The sequence below is a fragment of the Dermacentor variabilis genome, chromosome 7 (genome assembly GCF_050947875.1).
Source record: "Dermacentor variabilis isolate Ectoservices chromosome 7, ASM5094787v1, whole genome shotgun sequence".
Taxonomy (NCBI): Eukaryota; Metazoa; Arthropoda; class Arachnida; order Ixodida; family Ixodidae; genus Dermacentor; species Dermacentor variabilis.
In genome coordinates this window covers 139,254,491-139,281,141 of record NC_134574.1, presented here as the reverse complement: position 1 = coordinate 139,281,141, position 26,651 = coordinate 139,254,491, and the positions used below count along the sequence as shown (strand labels likewise).

The window sequence follows — 26,651 nt, the reverse complement described above, 5'->3', positions numbered from 1 at the left end:
GGTAGAGTAGAGGCTGCGGCTGCTTTTGACGCGACGCGCGAAGCGTGGTTGGCAACCCTGTCCGCAGCTGCTGGCGTGTTTCGTTTTCAGCAGGTTTTCATTGAATGCAGGGAACGGAGCGTAGGCAGGAGTCAAGGCGCTTGAATCGAGGAAGACGATGAAAAATGGGGACGGCGCGCGTGTTCCAGCTGTCATGAATGAACATCAACATCGATAAGACTGTGGTGCGCGTAACGGCACTCACTTTAAATAGTTTGCTAGGCGGCTTCGCTAGCAGCCGCTCCATGGCTCCTGCGACGGTGATTTCCGCGACCGAGAGCGGCGACGACAGTTTCTTGGCGGAGGACAACAACTGGCTACTTCGACTGTTGGTGAACTTGCTCGGCTACGCAACCATCATCGGCCCAGGCGCCCTGATCATATGCTATGTGCGGAGGACCAAGTTCTTGGAAAACCAGGGCAAGTATAATTTGGCGCCGGGCGGCCGACCGTGGCCATGCCGCTTTGCCGTGCCGGCTTGTTTAGCGTCAGTGTTCATTTGCTTTTGCTAGGCGATATTTATTTGTTTCTGCAGTTTTCGATGGTAGGGGTTCGCTGAAAAGCCCATGGCGAGTCGTTTATCCTCGCCGCGTTCTTTATCTGTGAAGTCATAAAACGCGGGCAATTGGAACGACGTTTTATGATAACCATATGCGCAAACGTCATGCTGCAAGGTTATTATATTGTCGCCTTGTTGCTGTTGCACGTAACTTCAAAAAGGGGCTTTCGGTACGAAATTCCGTTCTCTTAGCACCGAGCCTCGCGAGTGAGCGGACCTGCTTAAAAAAAAAGGAGAAAAAAAAAAGCTAGTGTTCTTTCGCAAGTTGCTCATACATATACGCGAGCATTGCATAGCGATGAGGCGCTACATATCCTGTTAGCAGATTCATTCTTCTACTGCTAGCTCACGAAACACTACCACTGACTAACACGCATTCGTGTAATCCTGCATTATGTCTTGGCGTCCTGCATCGATCAGGGAACATGTCGAGAGCGCTTTTTACCGTATATGTCTTTCGAGCCGCCGCGCTTTCATTTGGGGCGACCGGCGCGGTAAATGCACGCGTAGCGCTGTCAGCTGCGTGAAAGCAAATGTCAGCATGAAGCTTCGCTATACTCAGTCTGCGCGACCTACTTCCATGCGCTGCAGGAAATTTAGCGGCTATTCTCGTATAATAACCACGTAGATGCGCGCACACATGTTAAACCGTAAAAAAATTTCCGCCAGCTGTGCTTGCAGCCAACTTGAAAAAAAAAATATCAAATTTGAGTTACGAAAACGCACTACGTCGCGAATGGCATTTTAGCTTTAATGCCATTAAGCGTGTCCGTGTGGCACCCCGCGATTGACATTAACGTTTAAGGCATTAGCCTGTTCATGTCATTTTCTGTACCCGTGTGGCAGCTAGGGGTATGACACTCTACAAATAAATGCGATCTTATAATCAATCTTTCTAATCGTACTAGTAACTAAAGAATGGTGGAAATCGTTGAACTCGTTCATGTGGGTTACTTTTCCAGTACGAACTGTAAGAAGCGAGCTGGGAAATAGACAGTAATTCGGTTCAACTAATCAGTTAGCTTCCCTTGGTTTGGTATAGGCCAGTTCTCTTCTTCTTTTAATAGTATTGAGTTGCGCTATACTACAACTGTGTCGTGAAATCGACTTATTACATTTGAGATATGCCTTGTGGTACAGCTATGATACTGCATGTATTGGATATAACAGTCTAGTAGTGCAAATTGACTTCTCACATGCAAGTGAGCCATTTAGTGGCACTACTGTGCAAGTGCGATGTGGCACACAACTATGCGTAGGTGATCAAAAATTAAAACTGCGAGCTTCGTAGCTGGCCTTTGAGATAAATATGCCCATTCGATGAGACGGAGCACCTTACTGTCCAAATTCTGTGTGCAGCATGGGTGTTCATTTCAAGATCTGGCGGGCGAGAAAATAAATTCAGGGTTTGCCGTGTTAGTTTCTTTTACTGTGCCAATCTTAAACTTCTTGCATACAAATAACTAACCACTCAAGGAAGGCAGTGGTAAATATAAGTAAATAACAGCTACACAGCTTAGAATGACCTGACATGTTCTTTGTACCACAAGCTAGTTTGCAGTTCATTGTAGAGTCACAAAACGTGTAAGTAAACACAAACAAGACAGGGTTTCAAAGGAAGGCGGAAACTTGAGACAATCAAAAGTTGTCAAAAAAGAGACGACAGTATCAAGTCTCATTAATCACACTACAGATGATTGAATCATGGGCCGATACAACGTAAAACTATTCCAATCTCTTTTTATTGCAAATTGGCCATTAGCCCTCCGTGATAGGTCAAAATGGCTTGTGCTCTGCCCATATAGATGTGGTGCCCACCTATATGAGTTGGAGCCGAACCATTCTGACCTATCAGAGAGGGCTAATGGCAGATTTGGAATAAAAACATATTGGAATAGTTTTAGGTTATAGGGCCCATGTCTTGTATCCATCAATTTTTGTTGATTCAGTTGGAATGATATCAGGTACACGACTGCCTTAGTAAGTTGAAATGATGCATTCTGTTGTTTTTAATTTTTTTTTCAATATACACTTCTTGTTCTGCAGTAAGCAGTATCTGAGATGTCCTGTAGGTGTTCCACAGTGGATATCCTTTAGATGTTGTGTGCTTGACTGGTACTGGGTGTGTACCCTTTGTGTCCAGCAGGAGGTCCCTTTGCACGTGTACTGCACTTGTTGGTGTTGGGACATGAACCGGACGTCAAGCCAAGCCTTGAACTGGGAGGGGGCACCGAACCGCCCCGACCGCCAAGTCGCTCCTTTCTATCCGAGGCATTTGTGCTGGCCTACTGTTTTCTGGGTCTGCAGGTGAGAGATTTGGTGTCAGTGTTTGACGAGCTCGTTAAGTAAGTCCTGACAAGCAACTCAAGCTGGACTGGAATAATGTAACAGTTCCCTTTGCACATCAGTGGTCCGGTCGGCGTTTCTCCTACATTAATCACCATGATCGGCTCATTGTAAGTAATGGGTAGTTGATGAAAAGAGCGCTACGAAGACGCGGATTAAAAGAACAACATGTACGACGGACAAGGTGCTAATGGGTAAAAAAGGAACAGGTTGGTGTCTAAAACATGGCCGCCATGACAAGATTCCAACTTCTGCAATTGCTTCCGGTGCCTGGAGTGGCCAAAAGCATGCCCTTCTAGATTAGCTTTTTTCATTCTGAGGTGGTTGTTGATGGTGGTGTGATTTGGACGCCATCTATAGAACCCTTGTAACCCTTACATTGTACCGGTACTCTCGTCACATGATTAAAATTTCATGTGCTATGCTTGGGGCCTTTCACTGTACAGCCCAAATGGCTTTAAAGAAACTCTAAAGGCTAAGATGGAATCAATCTATAGTTGGTGACAACCTAAGGATGCAGCGGCAAATACACCACTGTCCAACTCGGAACAGAATTTGTATAGGTATGCCAGCCAGTTACGTTCACTCATTACCATGACATGACGGCGTACATTTATTTCTTATAATAGCAATATTTTTAAGAAAAAATGTTTTGTAGCACCGAGGTGCAGAAGGCGCATACAGCGTGGCTTTGTAGGTGAGATTGTACTGAATTCTCGAGTTGGTGCCCAACTCACTAACAACGCATTCAAATGAAATTGTCAAGTAGTGTAATAAATGTCTCGTGAGCACGTAGGCTTTCGCCTTCATCCTATTTAGCGCATGCTAAAGTAACCATCAACTTTTCATCTCTTTTTACGAGAGAAACGTCATCATACTTTGCTTTATTGCCCTACAGAGTTGGCATGTATACTATGTTTCTCTGTATCACATCACATTATTGTCGATAACTGCAAGTCCAGCATTTCGAGACCAACTTTAGTACAACATTTTAAAATATCTGACTTTTGTTTTTCAACCATCATATCCGCTAAACGTCATCCTTTGCCATGCGAAAAGCATACAATAGAGTTTCTATGACTTAGAGGATGTTAGTGCTCCTTTAAGAAAATAAGGTACGAAACTCTTAATGGCACTGACCTGGCCCATCTGGCATGAGTGTAAACAACTATAGACATCTGGAAGCGCTTTGATCTAGGGCTGTCAATTGTTCCGAATTTAGCGGGACAGTCCTAGTTCTTTACTAAATGTCTCAAGTCCCGCCTGGGCTCAGTCGGGACGGTCGAATGTCCCAACTTTTTTATTTTTGTCTGCTAAATAATGATAAATAAACCAGGTTTTCTTTTTACAATTCCTGAAAGCTTGCTTGCATATGTTGTTTGTGTTCTATTGCACTGTCATATACATAACATTAGTTCTGTTTTTGTCGAGGTTTTACTCCTGTCTTGGGCCCTAACCGTTCACAGCACTTCTATTTTGTATTGGTAGCCGTGTTAGCCAGGCAACTGCAGAACCTTTCTCGTTGCAAATCATGATGTGGTAGGACGAAAAAAAATTGTGAGAAAGTTGCACATACAGATTTGGAAGCTCCTGGCACTGACAGGGTCAGTCGTCATCCTGCCTTCGTCCACTCAAGCGTTGGTAACCATAATTTGGCCTAATTTTGCACTCGCTGTCACTTTGCTACATGTCTCCTGTTGCCAGAAATTTCGATTCCCCCTTGCCCGTCCAGTTGCTGGCTGTGAAAAATGTGCACAAGGTCAAGCTTAGCAGGCTGCTGGAGGATAAACCATATATATGTAGCTGCACAGCTGTTTTTCTAGCTCTGTGTTTCTGTTTGCTTCCTCTTCATTATTTTACACAGGCATGTGTGCAGTGTTTTCCACGTTCACACAGTTGAATGCAGCTGTGTCTGGGCAATGGGAGACCTGCGGGCTGCAAAAATGTTCTGCTCAAATTGCTGGTGCTCTTTGCTGCTGGTATTTTAGCATCGTATTGAACATACCGAACATTACCATAAGGACGGCCTGTACAAATGACCCCTCTGGCTAAACCACAGACTCCTTTGTGCTCAAATTTCAGATGAGCTAGCCAGACTCGCCTGTCTTGAGTCCGGCTAAATCATATGTAATGTCATCTGAGGAAGTTCCTGTCGAAGAACGTAGGTTTTCTGTGTGGTAGGAATGACGGCACCGTCCATGCTGCGAGGCCGAGACCTAACCTACTGGGAATACAACAGAATGCATAGTGGTTTTTCAATCCAGGTGACAGGCGGCACTTCTGTCCCTTTCACTGTGCTCTACATACATTTGGTTTAGCTGCAGATGTGCACTACTAATTCCTTTTTACCGAAACTGACTAATACAGCAGCTATGCATAATACCAGACGAAAACGCAGAAGAGCCAGCAGTTTGGATTTAAAATCTGCTGTTATGTTGGCGGCTTGGAATAAGAAAAGATGATCAAATTCTTAGAGCATTCACATGGCATCGCAACAGTTAACTCTTTTGCCTGTAGAAACCGATCAGTTTGATTGACAGTTTTTCTGTGCATTGTTATGCATTTCCGTTAGAATTCTTCAGTACTGGCAACATCATGCTCCTTCTGAAATGATAACTGAAGTTACCTATTTGTCAGATTTGACAATTCTCGGCAGTAGAGTCTGGAAACAAAACTTCAACTGGAAGTATTGTCAAAGCTAGCCTCCAGAGCTCCTAGCACTTCTTCAATACAAAAACGCAAAATTTGCGCTTTGTTTGACTCTGCAGCATAGCTTTTAAATTACAGCAGCTGTGAAGACACAGAAGCTTCTCTTGGGTCGTGAATTTTCCGATCCCACGTATAGGCTGTTTTAACGATTTCTCAAATGGTAGATGCTCGCGAGTGCATGTTATTTCGATAATTGTGTTCAACTGATATCAAGTGCAACTTTATTTTCCACATCGGGGATTGCTTTTATCCGTCAGCGCGTCAACAGTGTATGTGCAAATCATTACGAGCAATCCTTCTTGTCATGTGGGGTTTTCGCTTGCGCAAGAGCACGCAGTCGATTCGAGACTGATCTTTGACCGAAGCTTAACTAGCTGGCTAATTTCTTACGTTTTGAAAATCGCCTGTGCCCCTATCTTTACTGTACAATATTGTGCAACACTCGACGTTACTGTACAACACTGTACAGGAACTGAGCAAAACATGTGGAGGCTCTAGCGCCAGTTGAACGCACACGATACCACCATGCTTGCACAGAAGAGCTGGTCGAACACAATAATCAAGTATGAGGAGGCTCCTGCATGCTCCCTGACCTGACTATTGCTTCGGGAACCTGAAGTATGCTGTAAAAAAACAAACCAGGTGCCTGCTTTAATGAGTAAAAACAAATGCTCCTTGGACAATGGCAAACTTACCAGTTTTCACTTTTTGCAAAGCTGCTGCTTTACCGCATAGCCTGGGCATCACTGTGGCTAGTACCGACGGCAAAAAATATTCGTGATAACTTTTTTGCGTGATCTGCCTTACAAAAGTTGGGAACTAGGAAACACGTGTATATTTGGTATATTTCAGATTTCTTTTACTCTTAGTACTTACACTAAAAATAGCAAATAATTAGTACTTTCATTCATGCTCTTTGAGGTGCTTCTTCGAAGTTTCACATAAGAATTTTCAAAAATTGTCTGAGCAATTATTATTCCTATACATCCATTCAAGACAGCAGTGGATCAGGCTATAAATTTATGTATCGCAACATATCTTGCAACTACAACCTTTTGAAATAAATTGTTCTAACGGTAATGAAAGAGTTAAGCGATGCTTTTAATCATGAAAGGTAGCCATGCTTTAACCCTGCATATCACTGAACTTGGCAGGCACAGTAGCATCTTTAACAGCATGACAGCTGGCATACATACTTCTTTAACCCCTTATGCACTTTATTTATTCTAGCTAAAAGTGACCTTATGTTGCTTCTTTTTCTATGGTATATTTTCATACTCCCTTTTACTAAAAAACTTCTAAAGCATTTTCAGCCAACTTACTTCATATTTCGCTCATACAAATTCACCTCCTCACAAAGCAATATATATATATATATATATATATATATATATATATATATTCATCATTGCCGCAAACGGTACGGTCATAAAGAAATTGTTTTATTTTACAATTCTTCGAAACAAACTATTCTGTGAAGCAAAGTTCAGCACCAAAGGAAGTCTCTCACTCATTCTTCAACTTCTAAGGCAGGCCACGAAGTGCGTGAAGTTTCATTAACCACGGAATGGCACAGACAGCTTTTCCACAGGGCTCGCCCTGGGTCCTGGTTTCCATTCAAAACATCCTGCCAAAAGGCACCCAAAGAGCGCGGTTTCAAAAACGTAATCTTTGAGCGCTGACAAACTGCTGCCATCTACGTAGTAAAAGAAAAACTAAGTGGACTCACTCCGTTTGTCCAGATCGCTTTAAGAATGGGTAAATTGCAATGGACAAGTTGAACTTATCCTATGCAATGTTTACCAGTATTCTGTTGGCAAACGTCCAAAACGCTTAAGGGGTTAATAAACCTTTTTCATAATTGTTAACCTAGCCTTCCTGCGAGGCAGTTTGCCCAACCAATAGCGGTGTAGTCATTCTTGCAAATGTGTACAAGCACAGTTTGCTTGTGTTATGGCACAAGAAATGTAGACTTGGCTATGATGATGAAACCGTCAGCAAGAGGCAAGCCCCAGTATGTGGAGGGAGTGCTTCGTCTTCCTTTGAACAATGACTCGTGGCACCATTAGTTGGCCAAATCTGCAGTGCAGTGAAGCACACACGCAAATTATGAAAAGGGTCTATTGTGGCATCACAACATGAAGAGGCATTCTTCAATAGGGGATACATAAAATTGTGCAAGTGCGCTTCCCCACATACCTCGTTTTATGCGCACAAGATAGTGGACGTTGCCCTATAAACGGAAATAAAGTGGGAGCACAAGACAGGATGTTCTCTACCCTTTGCACCTTCTCCTTATTGCATCCTCGCTGTTAGCAAGCCTACCTTTTGCTGAATGGTGCCGTGAGCAGCGCTCTTGCGCAGGAGGTGGGCCAGCTTGTGTAAGGCAATGTAATAGTGTGAAAAAGCCTACATCCAGTATTTTGCATATGCCCTACTGTTTTCCCCTTACCATTGCTTTCACTGTACGGCCTGGCCTCACTTAAATCTGGGAACTTTTTTGAGTGCTGCATTTTTCACAGAAACCATTTCAGTTTATTCTCTCCGCAAGTATTGTGCAGGTGTTCTCATAACTTTGCATGTTGTTGTCTCTTCATCTGATAACTAATCTCTTACAAAAGAGAGAGAGAGAGAATATCGAAAGAAAAACTAGGAAGACCTTGAGAAAGTACTTGGGGTCGTGTTATACTGTACAACGTAGTGACTTGGTTCGCTCCATTCTCCTATCTTTCACCATTTGCGACTGGATGATTTTGGTGATCATGTAGGTGACAAGTTCGTACTACTGATGAAATGCATTAAGCAAAGCAATAGGAATAGACTTGTAATCTTATCCTTGCCGAAGTTTGCTACTTTGCACGGGAAAAAGAGAAGTTACACCAGCATCCTGTCACGAGCACCTTCTCCTTAACTGATTCTGTGCCCTCCTTCGCTGCTGTTGCAGATCTCCTACTTGACCTGGGGTGTGCTACAAGAGAAGATCATGACGCAGAAGTATTACGAGGAAGTGCTGCCCTCGGATGGACAGCGGTTTAGCGACTCCCAGTTCCTGGTGTTTGTCAACCGCGTGCTGGCGTTCACACTGAGCGGACTGTACCTGCTGTTCACCCAGCAGCCGCGGCACCTGGCGCCCGTATACAAGTACTCCTACTGCTCTTTCTCAAACATCATGAGCAGCTGGTGCCAGTACGAGGCACTCAAGTTCGTCGCCTTCCCCACCCAGGTAAGGGCCGGAAGTCGGGTCTGAAATTTGGTACAGCCGACTTACGCTAATTTGACCCTGATGGGACTGACAAAATCGATCTGATTGTCCTGTGGGTCGGGTGGACTTAAGCAAGACGTAGAAGATAATGCCAGAACACACGGTCGATTCATTTGGCAGTATTTGCCCCGATTCTGTAGTACGCCCCCGAATCAAACGTGCACCCGCTTTTTGTGTGTCCAGTTCAGAAAACTAGGGTAGAGGTAATATTAAAGCTCCTAAAATGAAGTAGAAATCTAACGTACAGCGGATGATCTGGCAAAAAAAAAACTAACTAAAGAGTAGGCAAAAGTCTAATGCGTGTTGTACACTGGCGGCCAGTTTCCTCGATCGTCAACACTCCTCGATTGGAGGGCGGGTGAATTGAACTGCGCTAGAGGCACGCGGACGCTTCAGAATGCATTTCCTCTTAAAATAAGCCTCTTCTTCGCATGAAACAAGCATTTTGAGGTTTCGGAGATGGTATTTCAACAATCCACATTGAGTTAATATTAACCTTTAGTGTCCCTTTAAGCTGTAACCACTAATTAATTTTCTGAAAAGGTGCGCAATTCATTGATGCTGTAACATATCTAATATGTGGCAGCTTTCACATTGTGCTTCCACTACTGTGTACATCTGGCATCAGAAGTTTGCCAACAGACTTTCCACTAAACCTAGCCGCACAGCTTGTAATAACAGGTTGCTGTCTGCTGTAGTATACATGCAGCTAGTACAGTGCTCCTATTCTACAGGCTTGATGTTGAAACAGTGAAGCTGTTTGGCAGAAACCATGCAATGTAAACTTTTGATGCCGGAAGTAGATGATACACAAATAAAGCTTATAATCATTAGTATGACAGCAGTAAAAGCATGACAGGAAAATGAATCATAAAACAAGGTAATGGAATTCTGTAATGTAGATAGGTTCAAAGCCAATGTTGTAAGAAAGAAAAATACCATAGCATGCTGCAGGTGAGATGAGAATAGAGTGAAGTTTTAGGCAATGACATGACAGAATTCAAACAGAGAAGGTGCTGAGCTTATTTATTTACACAATACTAGTAAAGTAACAAAACCAAAAAATAAGGTTCGTTAGGGATTGAAACTTGGAGCTTAAATACAGCAAGAACAAATATCAAAGTGAACATCTTATATCATTCAAGGCCACCAGTTGCTCTCTTGTTTTTAGTGAAATCTGAAATGGAGTCAACAGAAGAGCTAGCTAGCGACTACTCACAAGCTCTGAGACCACACTACTGCAGCAGTTGTCATGTAGGTACCAGTAAGGTGTTACCTGTCTACAGGGTTTTCAGCATGAAAGGAGACATGAAATCAGTAGTTTCATGATAATTGCTGCTGTAGATTTTCTGCAGACCTCACTAACCGGTAGAAGCTGACTAGCTTGCTTGTATGTCAACCCGCCCGTCTGAAATTCATTGACTGCAGTTCAACATCATGGAAGGACAGCTGACAGCCTTGAACGGTAATAAGGTGTACTATTTTATATCGTCATCCCCTGTACATTCATTCAAGCACAGCTGTATCACTTTCAAGGCACATGAGAAGACATTTGCGCTTTCCTGCAGGTGCTGGCCAAGGCGTCCAAAGTGATACCTGTCATGCTTATGGGACGCTTGGTGTCTCGCAAGAGCTACGACTGGCATGAGTACCTGCTTGCTCTTGGCATTTCAGTTGGCATGGGCCTGTTCCTTCTCTCCCGATCTTCTGGAGGTTCCTCCTCATCTCCGACGAGCAGTAGCCTGTCCGGACTGATCATCCTTGCCAGTTATCTCGTGCTTGACAGCTTCACGTCCAACTGGCAGTCCGAGCTGTTCCGCACATACCGGATGAGCTCGGCCCAGATGATGTGTGGCGTCAACTTCTTCTCGTGCCTGCTGACGTTCGTGTCACTGCTCCAGCAGGGGGCACTTGCGGCCTCGTTGCGTTTCATGTTCCGCTTCCACGCCTTCTTCTACGACTGCCTTCTGCTCTCCATCTGCTCCGCCACAGGCCAGCTTTTTGTCTTCCACACCATTGCACAGTTCGGACCTGTCGTCTTTGTGGTGGCCATGACGGTGCGGCAAGCGGTGGCCGTGTTGCTTTCGTGCCTCATCTACGGACACCGCCTAGGTGCGCTTGGCATCGTTGGTGTTCTCATCGTCTTCGGTGCCGTTTTTGCCAAGATCTATCTGCGTCAGCGTGCTGCTTGATCTTTCGGTGCTTCAGTATTGCTGACTTGCGAAATTCCCTCCTCCCCCATCCCGAGTGATTCCCGATTCCCTTCCACTGCTTGGTTGTGTTCACTGCTGCTGAAAGGCCCAAAGTGACCATGTTTGCTGGCCAGAACTTCAACTTGATCTGTTCTTCTCGGCGCACATACCCAAACTCTCCTTCTGCTCCGATAACCAACGAACTGTGTCGGTGCCCTGCCTGATTTCTTAATGCTTCAGTATTACTGATTAGCAAGCCCCCCCCCCCCCCCATCTTGAGCGATTCCCCATTCTCCTCTACTGCTGAGTTGTGCTCATTGCTAACGGGAAGACTTGCACCTACGGTATTTGCTGGCTGGAACTTTTGTGTTCAAGACGTCTCGCTACGGCAGAACATGCATGACACAGGGAGGGCTCAGAATCTCAAACAAACCTCCAGCTCTGATAACCAACGTTGGCGCCAGTTTTTGCAATGCACGCAACCGAGTCCTATGGAGAGTCCTAACTCAACTTAGAAGGTCGAAAGACGGCTGCGGGTGCAATGCAAAGCCACTGTGCCGCTGCCGTGACTGTGCCATTCTCCTCCACGTGCGGCACGTGCCAGCCGTTTGTGGAGCTTCCCTGCACGATCACTTTGTGCGGGACTGTTGTGGACACGGGTGCACCCCTCCATTCGACCTGGTGCAGGTGTTGCCAGGAAGTGAACAACTCCTGGAGCCTTGGGTCGCTGAGGCGGAACCGGTGCTGTCGCATGAGGTCGCGTGACACGACGATCGTGCCCGGTCCCCCGTGCAGTGCTGCATACAGCACAAACGGGTCGTCGTGCGACCTGCGACATTGAATAAAAATAAACATTCAGTATTGATTGACAAAAATACGCTGTAGTTGGATGCGAATTCAAAATATGGTGCACAAGACATGAATGCTGTAATTGGTTGTTGCTGCTAAAGATCTTTGGTCACGAAAACCTTAGTCAAAGCAGTTATAAACCATTAAATAAGATTACAGCAGACTCTTATGGGATTTTCAAAAATATTTATTGACAAAAGTTTCGTCAGTTGAGAGTAAATTCAGGCTACAGGGCACAAAAGTGATAGACACGAAGCCGAGGAGCCGACTACCGTATTTACTTAGGGATGTGCGAAATCAAATTTTCAATTTCGAAGTGAATTTGAATGATGAAATGCAGGAGCGAATTGAATATTTTTTCAATACGAATACTACTGGTGTTGCAAGCAACTTTTTTCACCAATTCGAGGTACAAAAATAAAATACTTATTGCACAACAAATAATTTACACGAAAATTATGCCTTGCGGTCAACAAATTTCTCTAGTACAACACTTTTGCTTTACAGTACCAAAACTGTAATTATTTATGGTCATGAAGGAAGGATAGCTGGCTCGACATGTTTGAGGAATAGCGACACCCTCCTACATGTCACAATTTCTTTAGACACTGAAAAGAACCGCCCACTGGAAACGCTAGTGCCTGGTATCGGCAGGCATCTCTTCATAAGCCAAACAGTGGGCACTATGCTTAGGCCACCACTCGGACAGATCTTTTTGGCCCAAGATTTCATTATGCGCACATTTTTCAACCTGTGCTTGTCATAAGAAGCCAACAAACACTGACACGAAGGACAACATAGGGGAAATTACTTGTGATTAATAAATCAAATGAAGATTTATTATCCCACAACCTTCGCGAAATGTGAAGGTTGTGGGTTCGGTTCCCACCTGTGGCAAGTTGTTTTTTCATCCACTTTAATTTCCATTAATTCATAGTTTTTTTATTTGATTCATTAATCAAGTAATTTCCCCTATGTTGCCCTTGGTGTCAGTGTTTGTTGGCTTCTTATGATATGACTAATAAATATCGAGACCTTCGGTTAGCCCCCTTTCTTCTCGTTTATTACATAACGAGAGTCTCGAATCCGGCTACATTGATGCCTTCAGGTAGCATATGTGGGTTTATTGACCAGTTGCCTTCACCCAAAAAAGATCACGTTCTCGTGACGCCTACGGCAAAAAGGACGTTCCACGTCCGCCGCCAAGGTCTGTGTGTGGTGGCACTGGCTAACACTCCCAGAATTCTACTAGGACACATAACTAACCAAGAAAGTGGATGGGAAAACAGCGCCGCGGTAGCTCAATTGGTAGAGCATCGCACGCGAAATGCGAAGGTTGTGGGTTCGGTTCCCACCTGCGGCAAGTTGTTTTTTCATCCACTTTAATTTCCATTAATTCATATAGTTTCTTTATTTGATTTATTAATCACAAGTAATTTCCCCTATGTTGTCCTTGGTGTCAGTGTTTGTTGGCTTCTTATGATATGACTAATAAAAATCGGGACCCTCAGTTAACCCCCTTTAACCTGTGCATGTGGCAGTCAAAAATTGCTACCACAAGCAAGTGAAAATTGCTGCTGGTTGACGAGTTTATCAAAGTCTTTCCACACTGCTGACGTGGAAGGAGCCCCCTTAGGAAGCTTTCATTGATAAAGACTTATCTGGATTGCTTGGCGTTGAAATTTTTCTTGCTTCTGCTAAAGCCATGTTTTTAATCAACTTTGCCATTGAAGCATCTTGGTGGTTCGCAAATACTTCAGAATGAGGACCTAAAAATATTGCCAAGCTTGCTACATGGTCAAATCTTTTGTTTGGAAACTGTCTTTATGACCAGATTAGTAGCAGACACAGGTGTCCACCTGGTGACTGGTATTGTCCAGATGCACAAACAAGCAGCACAATGTGGGCGCTTGAGCTGATAATGTTGAGTAGCCATGATCACCAGGAGAAAACCCGCACCAATGCACCCCCTCCCCACCTCTCTAACTTTTAATATGCTTCCCCGCAATACATTCTGTATAATTCGCTGCATAACACTGTTGTACTGTGGTGAAGCTGACTTAAAGAGCCGACAACAGCAATGTTGGAGGATTCAAATATTTTGAATAGTAAAACTGTCTCAAATACTAATCGATTTGAATCGAATATTCGCATGCCACTAGCATTTACCCGATTCTAATGCACCCCCAATTTTATTACAAGAAAAGCTAGCATGCATCTGACTTTCACAATTGGAAAAAGATGCGAACGACACAATTTACCATCACAGGATGGAAATTTATTCACGTTTCCTCTCGTACAATGACAAGTCCTCCTCCATGCAGCCCACTGGATTTAACATTCTGCATTTCTTGACCGACTCTGCAACCATCGCGAATGGGATGGTGGCAAGGCCCCCAACCAACTACTCTGCTAGTTTGTGAATGGCAGAAACATTAGACACAGATATGATGCTGCTAGCTTAGCATGAAAAATATCTGCCTTTTTGAATGAGCCTTTGTAGTGAAACAGGTGCGTTGTCATCGCAAGCCTACATGACAATACTGTTCTATCACCATCCTGTGACGACTGGGTGATGGTGCTGGCACGGTTTTGGTTTTGCATCCATTTGATACACAGGCAATTTTCACATCTATTTTCTTGAAGAAAAAGGGCATCTTGGGTTAATACAGCATGTGGTGAAATAATATAGTAGCAGTACAGTGTTGACTTTCTTGTTTTTGTGCCTGTGATCGCTCATTCACTGTAGTGGACATTAAATTGCCCTGAATGTTCGTTGAGTGGGGAACACGTGTAAAATTTTGCTTTCAATAAGTGTCAGCCTCACCAGACCCTTTGGCTCCCTGATAGGCCATTCAGGGGCTCCCTCCAATTCAATTACTTTTTAATATTAATCATGCACATGAAAGCAGGTGCTATACTGGAGCCATGACTACTAAAGGCATGTCCCATGTGAATCTTATTTTGTTGTAGCACCAGCTGAACAAGGACAACAGAAAGGCACATCTGACACACACAGTGCTATGTGTGCCTTTCTGTTGTCCTTGTTCAGCTTGAGCTACAACGAAAGATATGCCCTACCAACAAGCCCCTGTAGCTATCCTCTTCCCATGTGAACCTGCAACATGTCTGTGAGATGACATAATTTGTGATAATCTGAGAGAGATAATCTGTGATATGATGTCACTCAGTGAAAACAGGAGCACTAAACGTGTGTCGTTCTACAGATAACAGCTAGTAATGCGCCAATCCCTGTTCACAATCGATACTGTAATTGTTTTGAATTTGACTTGGAGATTGCAGCAGACAATTGCAAGCACATTGCGAAACATCTTGCTTCACTCTATTTATTGTTATTTTGGTTCATAGAACACACTGCAAACTGAGAAAGGTTGACATAGATGCGCTTTGTAATACCTGATACGCACCCAGCCGCCCCTTGTAATTCAAGCACATGCAGTTTCAGTACAGTTAATTACATTAGGTGAAGTGGCTTAAACACGGGATGTTTTTTTAATATGTGGCTAGAATATAATCAATGTTGCAGCATAAGAACAAATACAAAAAAATATAACATGTATTATCTACAATACATCTCAACAATGCAATTTAATATACAATGTGCATAACCACGGAGACGACAACCTAGAAAAAATCCATTGCTAGTAGTATCAAAGCATTTTTTGTAAATAAAGAAACCAAAACAAACTCTAAGAAGCAGAAAAAACAGAGGTAACTATAGTATTGTGTCTCTCCTAATAGTAGACTGTTTATATGCTTATAAGGGAGACTAGAAAATATATTTCACAATGTCTTGTCAGTAGTACACCTGCATAGAGCGGTGTCCAAGAACCAGTTTGACAAATGCTGACATGGTGGAGAGCCAGACTCACGTGTCATTGGCCAGGTATCGGAGGCAGCGCTTCCAAACTTGGTCCATGATGTCTGCGTGCCAATGGAGCATGTGCTTGCGCCCCACGAGCAGGATGGCCTGCTTCTCCTTCACGGCGTAGTGTTGCACCGCCTTCAGCAACTGGAAAATAGCATCTCATTTTGCAGAACACGAAACAATTTTTTTAAAAATGTGATGAATGCATTCAAGGGGGCCTCGTCCACAGCATTAAAAAAATGAGCCAAGTTACGTCTATATTTGACCTCTACAAGACATATTATATAGTGGTTTTTGACAAATCAGAGTTTTTGTCGTTGCTCGTCCCTCAGTGCCTTGTGGCTATATTGCACACCACAGTGATTGTGACTATAGCTTATGTGTCCGTCCTAGGCTATCTCGGCACTCTCACGTCAAGCCTATGTATGTTTTCATTCTTTTATTATTATTTTTTTTTTTGGAGAGGGGGTAGTGCCACATGGTGTGGCACAGCAAGGGGGCTGAAGAAGAAGAGAACGAGGTTCGTCTTGGGGGGCACCGCGCTTCAACGGTTACGTTTAGTGAAGTACAAGCTCCTGCATCCCCATTCAGCGTGTATGCTTCGGCAGGGTATACGCGACAATATGAAGCAAAGATACAATGAAGCCTGTAAAAGTGTTGGCGAAATTAACTGCTTCTGTTTAAATTGGAGTGCAGAAATTATAAGGAAATGGGAAATGAATTTGGGAAAAAAAAAATGAAGCTTGTTGCAATTGAGAGCTGAACTTGTATGTCACACAATGTGCAAGCAGCGAGTCCTCTACTATTAAAGGCCAATTGCAACGAAATTTCGCTTGGGTAATTGGCTATAAATGCATGGCATATACTATCAAACTAATCTTGGCAAAGCCGCGGGGCTGGTAATTATCTAATTTTCTTATCAGCAGCCTTTAATAGTACCTAAGTAGATGACGCGAGCATCTAATAGTGAGCTGTAATGACGCAGATATGCGAAATTCCCAGAACCGTGCACGACTGTTGATCTCTCAGTTAAGCCTAAGCGCTCAGGCGCTCCGCTTGCCCAACGTCTTCTGGTTGATGGCTGCCTCTCTCGGCGTGCTTTCTCGTTGCACATGCAATTTGAGTTGTTGCAAGTACGCCGGGGCGTTGTGTGGCCGTCTGGTGCTTGAACACGAGTGATGGCTGTCCAGCACACGGTGCTGCGCAGGAGGAGGCAGAGCACATCTTTCCTGTCCTAGCGTTCGGCGCGTAAGTGTGCATCATGCCGCAGCATGGAAGTGCAATGCGGACCAGCCAACGCTCGCAAGGCACGTAAACTGCAGGCCACATTTTGCGAGCACAGTCACTTACCCGTGTAAAATGTGCTTGCCAAGTGATGCTGGAATGCAGTGCCGCCTGAGCAAAATGGGGCGAAACTTTATGCGCACTTTGTGCCAAGCCACAGGTACTTTCCATCCTTTGCTGCAGATGGCAGTAGTTGTCTGTTTGGTCTAATTTATAAGTAATTTATAAATACTGTGATCTTGCACAAGAACTTAGCAGCATAGTTCTCTTAGCTTAGTCACCTAAATGCACTCTGCGCACAAACGGAATGCGTCGAGGCTCCGCTCGTTCAACGTAGGCAGCCAGATACAGAAAACCAGTTTGATTCAGAGAAAAAAAGCTTCACACTGAAAGAACATTGCAGGTGCACAATGGCATGAGCACAGTACACCAAGCAGCTAGTGGTACACCGACTCTGGGGCTAGCAGGCTTGTGAGACCTGTTCGCTGATACATGGAGGCAGGCGACAGGAGCGCTGGTTCTCGACAGTCCAAGTTGTACGTCACTTCTGGTGAGTGCTAATGGCGGTGTTCTTTTTTCAAAATTTTTTGTTCAGTTTTGGTATGATTTTTGCAAGCGTATTGTGATGCATCCACTCATATTTCAAACGTAAATGTGAGTTCGCTGCATCACAGTAAACACTGCAATACAGCATTTTACACACTTCATCAGTGCCTTGAATGGTGGACAGTAACGAGTGGCACAGAATCGAGCCGAATAAATTGCTACAAATTCGCGGCCCAGTTCATCATGGCAAGTGCGAGCCGTCTGTCACAAATCCAGAATGCTGCAGGGAGCGAACATAAATTTGCGCCACAAGCATGTGAAGAATCGGTACAAATTATTCGACGACTGTTTTCGTGCAATGCCCAAGACATTTTCATACCTTAGGTGGTAGGCTCCAAAGATGCAGCTGAAATGCCTAATTTTGACATGCTGCAATGTGCAGACATTTTTCTGAATTATAGAGAGAACCACCAATTTTCAGCACCAAGTCTACACAGACTATGTAAATATTTGACGGCATTTTGGTTTCTCATATTAGCTTTGTCTATTTGTTCTTTGCATCAGATATCCCTTAAAATATTATTATTATTAGTAATAACCATAACCTCATCGCAGGACCAGATAGAGTTACAGAAAAGTTCGTCCACGGTGTGTACTACTGTCCAAATGTGTATATTTATAGCTACACATGTAAGCTAAAGCTTTGCGAAATATTCATTCTGTGAAAGTCACTCGATAAAACAAATTAGCTGTGAGCGCATAACATCTGTGTGCTCTCAAAGAAACACGTCAATTTAAGCACGCAACATAGCTGAAGCTCAAAGAAGCCGCAACATATTTTCTCAACAAAGCCATGCAAAATTGTATAAAAACTATGTATGACCCACGGTGATACTGGTGTTTAAATTAACAATCCTTCAGCAGACTTCCCTGTAGCAGCACAATGCTAAATTCGGACAATGCAAACAAGCCCTCCAAGATAGAATCGCTGCTGTATGACTAGCTTCCCAAAAACAATGGAAAAACAAAAAGATGATTGCTGAAAAATAGACAACACATTGTGCAAAAAAAAAAAAAAAAAGCTGCTGTTGTGTGCCATAGACACATGTAAAAGGGCCCGTTGAGCAGAAGACATCACTGGTGATAGCGTCAAAGATGAAAGTGCTACATAGCTAGATTGCCAAAAGCACTAAATGACAGACTACAAGCCAAAATCACGTTATGATGCAGGCCTCTGTTGCCGAACCGAAAACGAAGTTCACAGTACCCATTTTGTTTCTACATTGCTTTGAAAACTTGTCACACTTCTGATAATTAGCAATACTTTGTTTAGCAGATCCGGAAAAGAGACCAGGCTTACACAGTCAGTTGCTGCGACATTTTCAGTTGGTCTTGAGTATCCGAAATCTCAAATATTCGCCCACCCCGAATCAAAATACAAGATGGCAAATAGACATCTGTACAGTCAAGGAGGCCACGCAAACATAAATATGAGCAGTGGCAACAATGCATACATTAGGAGACAACACAACTACGGCCGGTATTCTTAAGCAATGGTTTTTGGGGACGTGACCAGTTTTACATGATTCAGCATTGGATGCGCCCAGGTATATGACCGACACTATGCTGTCACCGTACCTCGCGACAGTGATCGTGTCTACAAAACTCATCGCTTGAGTATTAATATCGCCCCAAAAGCGCAGCACTGTTGCATACAATGCTGCTGCTCTAAAAAGCCCACAGTGCTTCTACCAGCCAGTTGCTGCTCTACCACAAACTGAAAAGGAAAATTGCCACAACCTGAAAAGGAGAACCAAAACTGCAGTCTTCATTGACCACATTGTGGCAGCAGGATCTGTCTGTGATGAAACGTAAAAGTAGGGGCCAATCGGCAAATATGCGCACTCCCGTTGTGCTCTTAGGCGTCATGCAATTGCAGTCTGAACAAAATTGCTGTGCTCTCCGTGCTTGCATTTCTTGCAACATCGCTGCATATTGCACGCACATTCTGAACGTAGCCTCTACATAAAACTCTGTCATGTTGAAAAAAATGGCCCACCTCCTGAGCCCTGTCCTTGCCAGAGAGGGCTACGTTCAGTCCGTCCAAGACCACTCCGTAGGCAGGAGCACGCTTGAGAAAATCCCTGAACTTGGCCAGCTCACGGGGGTTGCTGCCCAGGTAAGGGTCGTCGCCCTCCAGGCATCGCTCTAAGACACCTCGCCGCAGCTGCTCCCACTCGGCGTCGCTGAGGCGGTACATCTCAAGCTGGCGGCCACACCGGTTGCAGATGCTGTCCCTGCTGGACAGCATGTCAGGGGCCGGCTGCGTGATTCCCAGCCCAGTCGCCAGATACGAATTCCCCCGATAGTCACCACCGAAGAGGAGCGCACTTTTAGGTATACTCAATATTAACGATAATAAATAAATCTACAGACAGTAAGTGGTGAAAGATGCATCTGGATGCATAGCCCCTGGCTAGTTACGGATCTACAGAATGAACACATTATACAATACGATCCACTAAAAAATAATAGGTGTTTGCACACCTACACGCTAATAAGATATACAAAGAAAATACTTTTTTAAAGCAAGATACAAACTATGTCAAGGAGGACTCTGTGGTCACAGGTAAATCATTCCAGATTTTGATACCCAGTAAATGAGATAATTCGGCGACCATAGTTATGATAAACTTTGGGGAAGTTCCTTGTGGAGAGCCCTGTCTTGTCTTAGATCCACAGGCACTTCCCTGCAGCTCAAGAATGGAGCGGAAAAATACCAGCGGTGTTTTTTACAGTGCAGCTTTCTGGTATAATCAAATATATGACTGTTGTGATAAGATGAGGTGTAGATGCTGAATAGAACAAAAAGTGTTCTTTCTCTCCCTCTAGAAGTAGAAAAAGAAGCATGCAGCAGGGCTCACCTGGAAACAGTGGCAAGTCCATTACTCCAGCCGGGTGCGGCCCAACTGGAAAATCGCAACATAAATGTCAGTTCAAGTGGCCGATATGCAACTCGGAGTCGAGCTATTAGCTGAAGCGTAGCAAGATATCAAGACTGGCAGACATATGAGGACACCTATCTGGCAATCTGCCTGAAAACTGATTGCCTGCATCTATTAGCACGATGAACAAACACAATCATTATGTTAATGTCTGCCCGAAGGGTGGTGTGAACTAAAAGGAGACCCTTGACCTATGCAGCTGTCAGTGCTTACAGTAACACACAGTGAATAACAGTCTCACCCAATGTTGCATTTCAAGGAGAACATAGCTTATTACATGCTTGATCACTAGCTCAAGTTCCTGTTCACATTTTCCCTAAGTGAAAACACGGTACGGCCACTTCTTCAGGATGAAGGCATCTCCAGCGTACTCCAAGGATGGCTCAAAGCCCAATCGACAAGGAACCCTTACGTAAGTGCTATATATGGATTAGGTTTCAAGGACAATGAAAGGCCTCCCTGACACAGTGCTAGTGACTGGACAATTACAAAAAGCTTCCCAAGTTCCTTACCAGTGGTGGCAGCTTTGACGGGGGCTTGAATGCAAGCCTTTCAACCTCTCCCGCCAGCTTGCTGCTGACCGCAAAGATGAAGCAGTCTGCTTTCACTCTTTCTGCTCGGACCTCTTCGTCCCTATGCCTATTTACCAAGGGTTCATGGCCCGACTGAGAGCCAGAGTCACAATATTCCCTAGTGCCTCCAAGTCTCGTGCAAACCATACCCAATCCCATGCAATCAGCTAGAGGCACAGTACTCCACCGTGCTACAATATAAAAACAGTCACAGCTGCTTTGCATGGTCAAAGTTCCCCAAAACTTGCCAAGTTCAGTCTTTGGCACCTTTAGAATACAATGTAGCTTATTTTTATCAACCAGACCAGCACAGGCAGACATCATAATCCATGACATCACGGTGCGCTGGTTATGGAAACTTCAAAGCGGTACCCGCCGTGGTTGCTCAGTGGCTATGGTGTTGGGCTGCTGAGCACGAGGTCGTGAGATCGAATCCCGGCCACGGCGGCCGCATTTCGATGGGGGCGAAATGCGAAAACACCCGTGTGCTTAGATTTAGGTGCACGTTAAAGAACCCCAGGGGGTCAAAATTTCCGGATTCCTCCACTACGGCGTGCCTCATAATCAGAAAGTGGTTTTGGCACGTAAAACCCCAAATATTATTATTATTATTATTATTCAAAGCGGCACCACTGCCTGTCCTTCGTCTTTCCGTCTTCTTTTCTTACGTTCTTATGATGCCTCCTCTCACGGTAAGAGCACCTTTTTTGTTATTGCAGAGTGATAAATAACAGTCGAGTTAATCCAACTTGAATGGGACCCACGAAATTGGTCAAGTTATCCGGCAGGTCAAATTAAACAACAGGCAGAAAAATACACCAAAACATAATGCTGATTCATTTGAAGGTATTTGCCCTGATCCAAGCATATCCCTGAATCAAACATGCACCCACTTTTTATAGGTTCAAAGTAGAAAAGCAATGTAAAAGTAACAATAGAGCTCCTTAACAAGTAGAAATCAAGCGCACGCTCGATCTTTCAGCTAGAAAATTGCCTGCCTCCAATTCTGGCAATAAGAAAAGACGAAACCAGCGAACTTTACCTTCACAGAATAGAGATTTATTTACTAATGTTCATCACATTTACAAATTTGAATAGCAAAGAGGATGGTGGCGTACGCCTAGACTAACCACTTTGCTAGTTCGTCCCGCAATGCATGAAATTCTCTGGAACTACAAGAACATGCAACACAACTTGTTGCCGCCAACTTAACATGTGAAATAACTGATCGATTGAATGTGATTTCGTAATTAGAATGAAAGCAAGGCATTGTTTTGCCGATCTTGCAATAAGAGAACCAGTACTACCACCATCCATGGTCGCCGTTTTGCGATGACACTGGCTAGGCAGGCTCCAATTGTAGGCTGTTGCAAATGTGGTTTTGCTTTTGTTTGGTTATTGGATTGTACAGCCAAAGTAATTTTTGTGTGAATTTAATTGGGGAAAAGAAGGTGCTCTATAGAATCTGGTAGTATTTCACTTTAATACCTTCCTGGGGCAGGCTAGAAATAGCCGTTTTTGACAGCAGACGACACCCTATGCGCCACCAGGACGGACGCCGGCACCAGTGGAGCCGCCACTGACATCACCACTGGGACCAGGCACGTGCGTGATGACCAGCCAAGTTCTAATTATCCAGCAAAGGCTAATTTCAGGATCGAAATAATGAAAGTTCGGTCCCATAGAAATATATGAGTGCTGGCCGGGACCTTCAATCAGGATCGATTCAAATGAAAAATTAAGTTAACCGGAGACGAATTAACGGAAGTCTACTGCACTAAGTATGTACAGCTCTGATGTCCCTTAAGCAATTCTGGCAATGCCATTCTTTACTCACCTGCTGTAAAAGCTGGACAAGCTTAGTGCAAGCGACGAGGGCAGTGGGCCGTGGTTGCCAGCAGCGAGGTACATGAGCAGCCGGTCGACTAGTTGGCGGCCCTCGTCAAGATGGCCCCTCTGAGCCATTGTGCGAGCAGCTTTGAGGCAAGCCTCTATTGTGGAAGGAAAGATACGAAGTGGTTGAGAGCCCCGTAAACGTTCAAGACACTCCCAAGCTATGGAGAAGTCGTCGTGCTGAAAGCCTGCAACTGCCACTGCGTTGACTGGTTCTGGGGCGGCTCCAGGCTCGCCAAGGAACTCGGTGGCTCTATTCCAGAGAGGCGTTTGGCACAGGGACCTCACCACCAAGTTCCGCGTTTGAAGGTCCAGCAGGCCGCCACTATGTGAAACGGGATTGAGTCAATGAGTCAGCAGAGCTAGCTGCTCAAACATGTGGAAAAGTGTTAGAGGGCATTAGCTTGCACGTAAGTTTCTCACCATTTATGAATTACTGGAGACCTGGACAGTGGTAGCAGAGCCGGTAGTGCCATCTAATGACAGTTTGCCTAACCACTTTATGTTTGAAACATTTTCGTGTTGAACAAGTATTCCCATCAAAGGTAAATAATAACATGACTGCATGTCAACAATTATATCGCTACCAAAGCTTTACAACAGCAGTTGAGTGGAATATGGTAGGCCTCTGGACTACAAGCTTTATGTGCTCTCTAGTTAAGCTCTGCGTCACAAGATGTCACCACCCGTGTTGTTGCCATTGATGTCAGAACAATGGCTGGCAGTTGTCAAAGGTAGAAGCTGAGGTCATCCACCAAAAAGTAATAAATCTACATGTTACTACACGTAAGCAGTAGCCAAGCAAGGAATGTCGCTGGAGCCTACGTTTCGGCAAGGGAACTTGTCTTCGTACGGGCGAAGACAATTGCCCTTGCTGAAATCCTATTTGAAAATATGATGTGAAGAATTCTTGCCTGCTTCTGTTTGCCTCTGTTTACTATTGTTGTTTTTATACTTGTTAATGCTAATATAAAGGGTTTCTTGAACTTTTTTTTCTTCTGTATATATCCTGCTGATCACTGATTGTGACAATGTTTGACAGTGACCTACATTGTGTTCAATGTTCCGCCCCCCCCCCCTCTTATGTAATGGCCCTTCCGGGGGTCTTTAAGGGCCAATAAATGATAAATGAAACGTGGGCTCCAGCGACATTCCTTGCTTGACCACTCTTTATCACCTTTAAGTCTACAATCTATCTACGATCCTGTCTTGCATGGCATATCATTACATACAGCAGCAAACATGCATGACCAACAAAGCATTCACCAAAAAAGTGTGAAAATATGGCTGGATGTGAAAATTGTAAAAGTGCTCGACGGTCAATTCCAGTTTTATTATTTGTGCAAAGAAAGACATTTCAAACATTCTTCCAACTAATTTATTTCACTTTATTAACGAGATCTATACGTACAGATGTTAATGTAGACTTGAGATTCTGAGTTAATGCTAAACACCATGAGGGTGATCTTGTGTGCAACGAGTGACGGCTTCGAACGACAAAACGGGCCATCGCTTGAGCAGATCACTAGGTCTTGTCACTCGATCACTCGGTTCTGGAAATCTAGAATTCCTCACTCGTCGCTCGGAAGTGCTATGAGCGACTAACCGATAATGTGAAGCTGGAACTGGATGTACATCACCCAAATACTACCGACTGTCACACGGAACGAGTAAACGATTGAATTTTTATACATGCAAGGACAAGAACCGACTGCAAGACTTTCAGAAACATGTTATGCTGCTTTCTACAGTAAAATACACCAACTTAATTTAACAAAGCATGTGTCAGGCTAGTTTCGACGCATATTTGCTGCCCTCATACGGGCAACACCGGGGAGATGTCACTCAAAAGCGTTGCTCACATGGGGTATGACTCGTAAGCGATGAGCGAACACGACAGCCATCTCCATCGCATCGCTTGTCACGCGCAAGATCGTTTGCATGGGATTTATACTTTGTCTTTGCTGCTTCTTGCATAGAATATAGTGAAGAGAAATTTGGGGGGGGGGGGGGCCTACGGGTTCTTCTTCTATGTTTGGAAGGAGACAATTTCATGTTCATGATTAAATCTGTACTACGGGTAATTCAGTTTTTATTCCCAAACATTGGGATGCGCTGTGTGGTTTGCTTAAGGCACTGTAAGTGTGCCAGATGGAGGAAGGTGACATTTTTATGTATGAGGCCTCTCTGTCTGGAGAGCTTATGACATTACTTAATTTCAGTTACATAGAAATGGAAAGTTTTGTCATCTTTCACATACTTCTTTCCAAAGTTTATACACTGAACGCAGTGTTTCGGCTGTGAACTTATTTTACACTTTGTTTGGAATGTGACAAGCGCCTACGATGGCAAACTTTTGTTCATGATGTCAATGAAGTCAAACCGACGACTCTAGCAATGAATTTCAATTTGTGGGCTGTAGAGAGGTCTCTCTTAATTTCTAGTCCTCTAAAAACATGTGGCCTTTTTTTTTTAATCTAGACTTTCATATAATACATTGCTCCTCAATACTGCCCACTTAGGCAAGGCGAGAAAACTGCCAAATGCAATAAATGCAGATACGGTGAACGAATTTACGGTAGATGGCACTCGAATACATGCTGCTAGAGGTATGTGCAAGATGCAGCCAGTTTCGGTTTCTAAATATAGAATGTTCACGAGACTGCAACCTCCATAGTCTGACATGCACCCGGCCGTGCATGTACTAACTGTAGGTCTCGGCTATCGACTATATTGCCAGAAGTGACAGCTGGTTCCAGTGAACAAACAACACACACGTGTCTCTCCAAGGTGTGTGTGACCTTTTGAGAGTTCCGACGGCGGTCTGATCGTGCAAACCAATGCAAGCAAGCACGTTTTCCTACAGCCAAGTGTACTACGATGGAATAACGACATGTAAACATAGGGAGGGATCTCATTGTCACGTGCGTTCTGACAATCCTGAACTAAATGCGGGCCGCGCGGAAGCGACCGTCAGCGATATACCTTGACTCGAGGATTCTGCGCAAACACGCGTCCGCTTGCTGCTCGGTCGAGCAGAGCGCCAGGTAGTGGGCGAGCATCATGCGTGTCACACCGCCGGCGACGCCTTCCGCATACTCAAGCAGCGAGTGAGCCATCGCGTGGTCTCTCCTTGCGGCCAGGCAGCTCATGAGCTGGCTCCGAAACGGAAGCCGCATGGCCGGGTTGTGTTGCTGCTCGAAACGTGCCCAGTCCTTCGGCGACAGCGGCCGGCCTGCCGCGTACTCGACGACTTGCGCGTAGAGTTGCTCAGCTCGAACGGCGGCGCTGTCCGGCTGCGATGCCGTCTTCCTAGCGTAGGCAGCGGACGCCAAGCGTGCAAAACACCGGCGCCACGCCGCCGTCGCCGCCATGCTCTTTCTCAATGCCGCTCGAAGCGCACACTGGCGCACGCTTTCAACAGAGGCGGCGACAAAAGCCGGCAAGCTAGCCCTTTGAACATTGCGAAACCTCTCGCGGAACGTTGCGCGCGCGGGCGCGCGAGA

At 44.6% G+C, this 26,651-nt stretch overlaps 2 protein-coding genes across 3 annotated transcripts; one reads left to right on the top strand and one right to left on the bottom strand.

Annotated features, from left to right (window-relative positions):
- sll (adenosine 3'-phospho 5'-phosphosulfate transporter 1) lies at nucleotides 1-11,984 on the top strand. The gene is made up of 4 exons (XM_075699408.1): nucleotides 1-459; nucleotides 2,745-2,905; nucleotides 8,598-8,876; nucleotides 10,484-11,984. The coding sequence occupies exons 1-4, from the start codon at nucleotides 198-200 to the stop codon at nucleotides 11,105-11,107; spliced, it is 1,326 nt and encodes a 441-aa protein (XP_075555523.1). The 5' UTR covers nucleotides 1-197; the 3' UTR covers nucleotides 11,108-11,984.
- mldr (mitochondrial ribonuclease P catalytic subunit) lies at nucleotides 9,925-26,624 on the bottom strand. Of its 2 annotated transcripts, none has more exons than XM_075699406.1 (6): nucleotides 26,131-26,624; nucleotides 23,090-23,470; nucleotides 20,600-20,644; nucleotides 19,735-19,975; nucleotides 15,850-15,989; nucleotides 9,925-11,936 (listed from the first exon to the last, which is right to left on the bottom strand). In XM_075699406.1, exons 1-6 carry the CDS (start codon nucleotides 26,517-26,519, stop codon nucleotides 11,609-11,611), a joined length of 1,524 nt encoding a protein of 507 aa, XP_075555521.1. In that variant the 5' UTR covers nucleotides 26,520-26,624; the 3' UTR covers nucleotides 9,925-11,608. The 2 variants fall into 2 exon arrangements, with proteins under 2 accessions (XP_075555521.1, XP_075555522.1); XM_075699407.1 differs by having other exon boundaries at nucleotides 19,735-19,972.
- Between the last annotated feature and the right edge of the window lie 27 nt (nucleotides 26,625-26,651).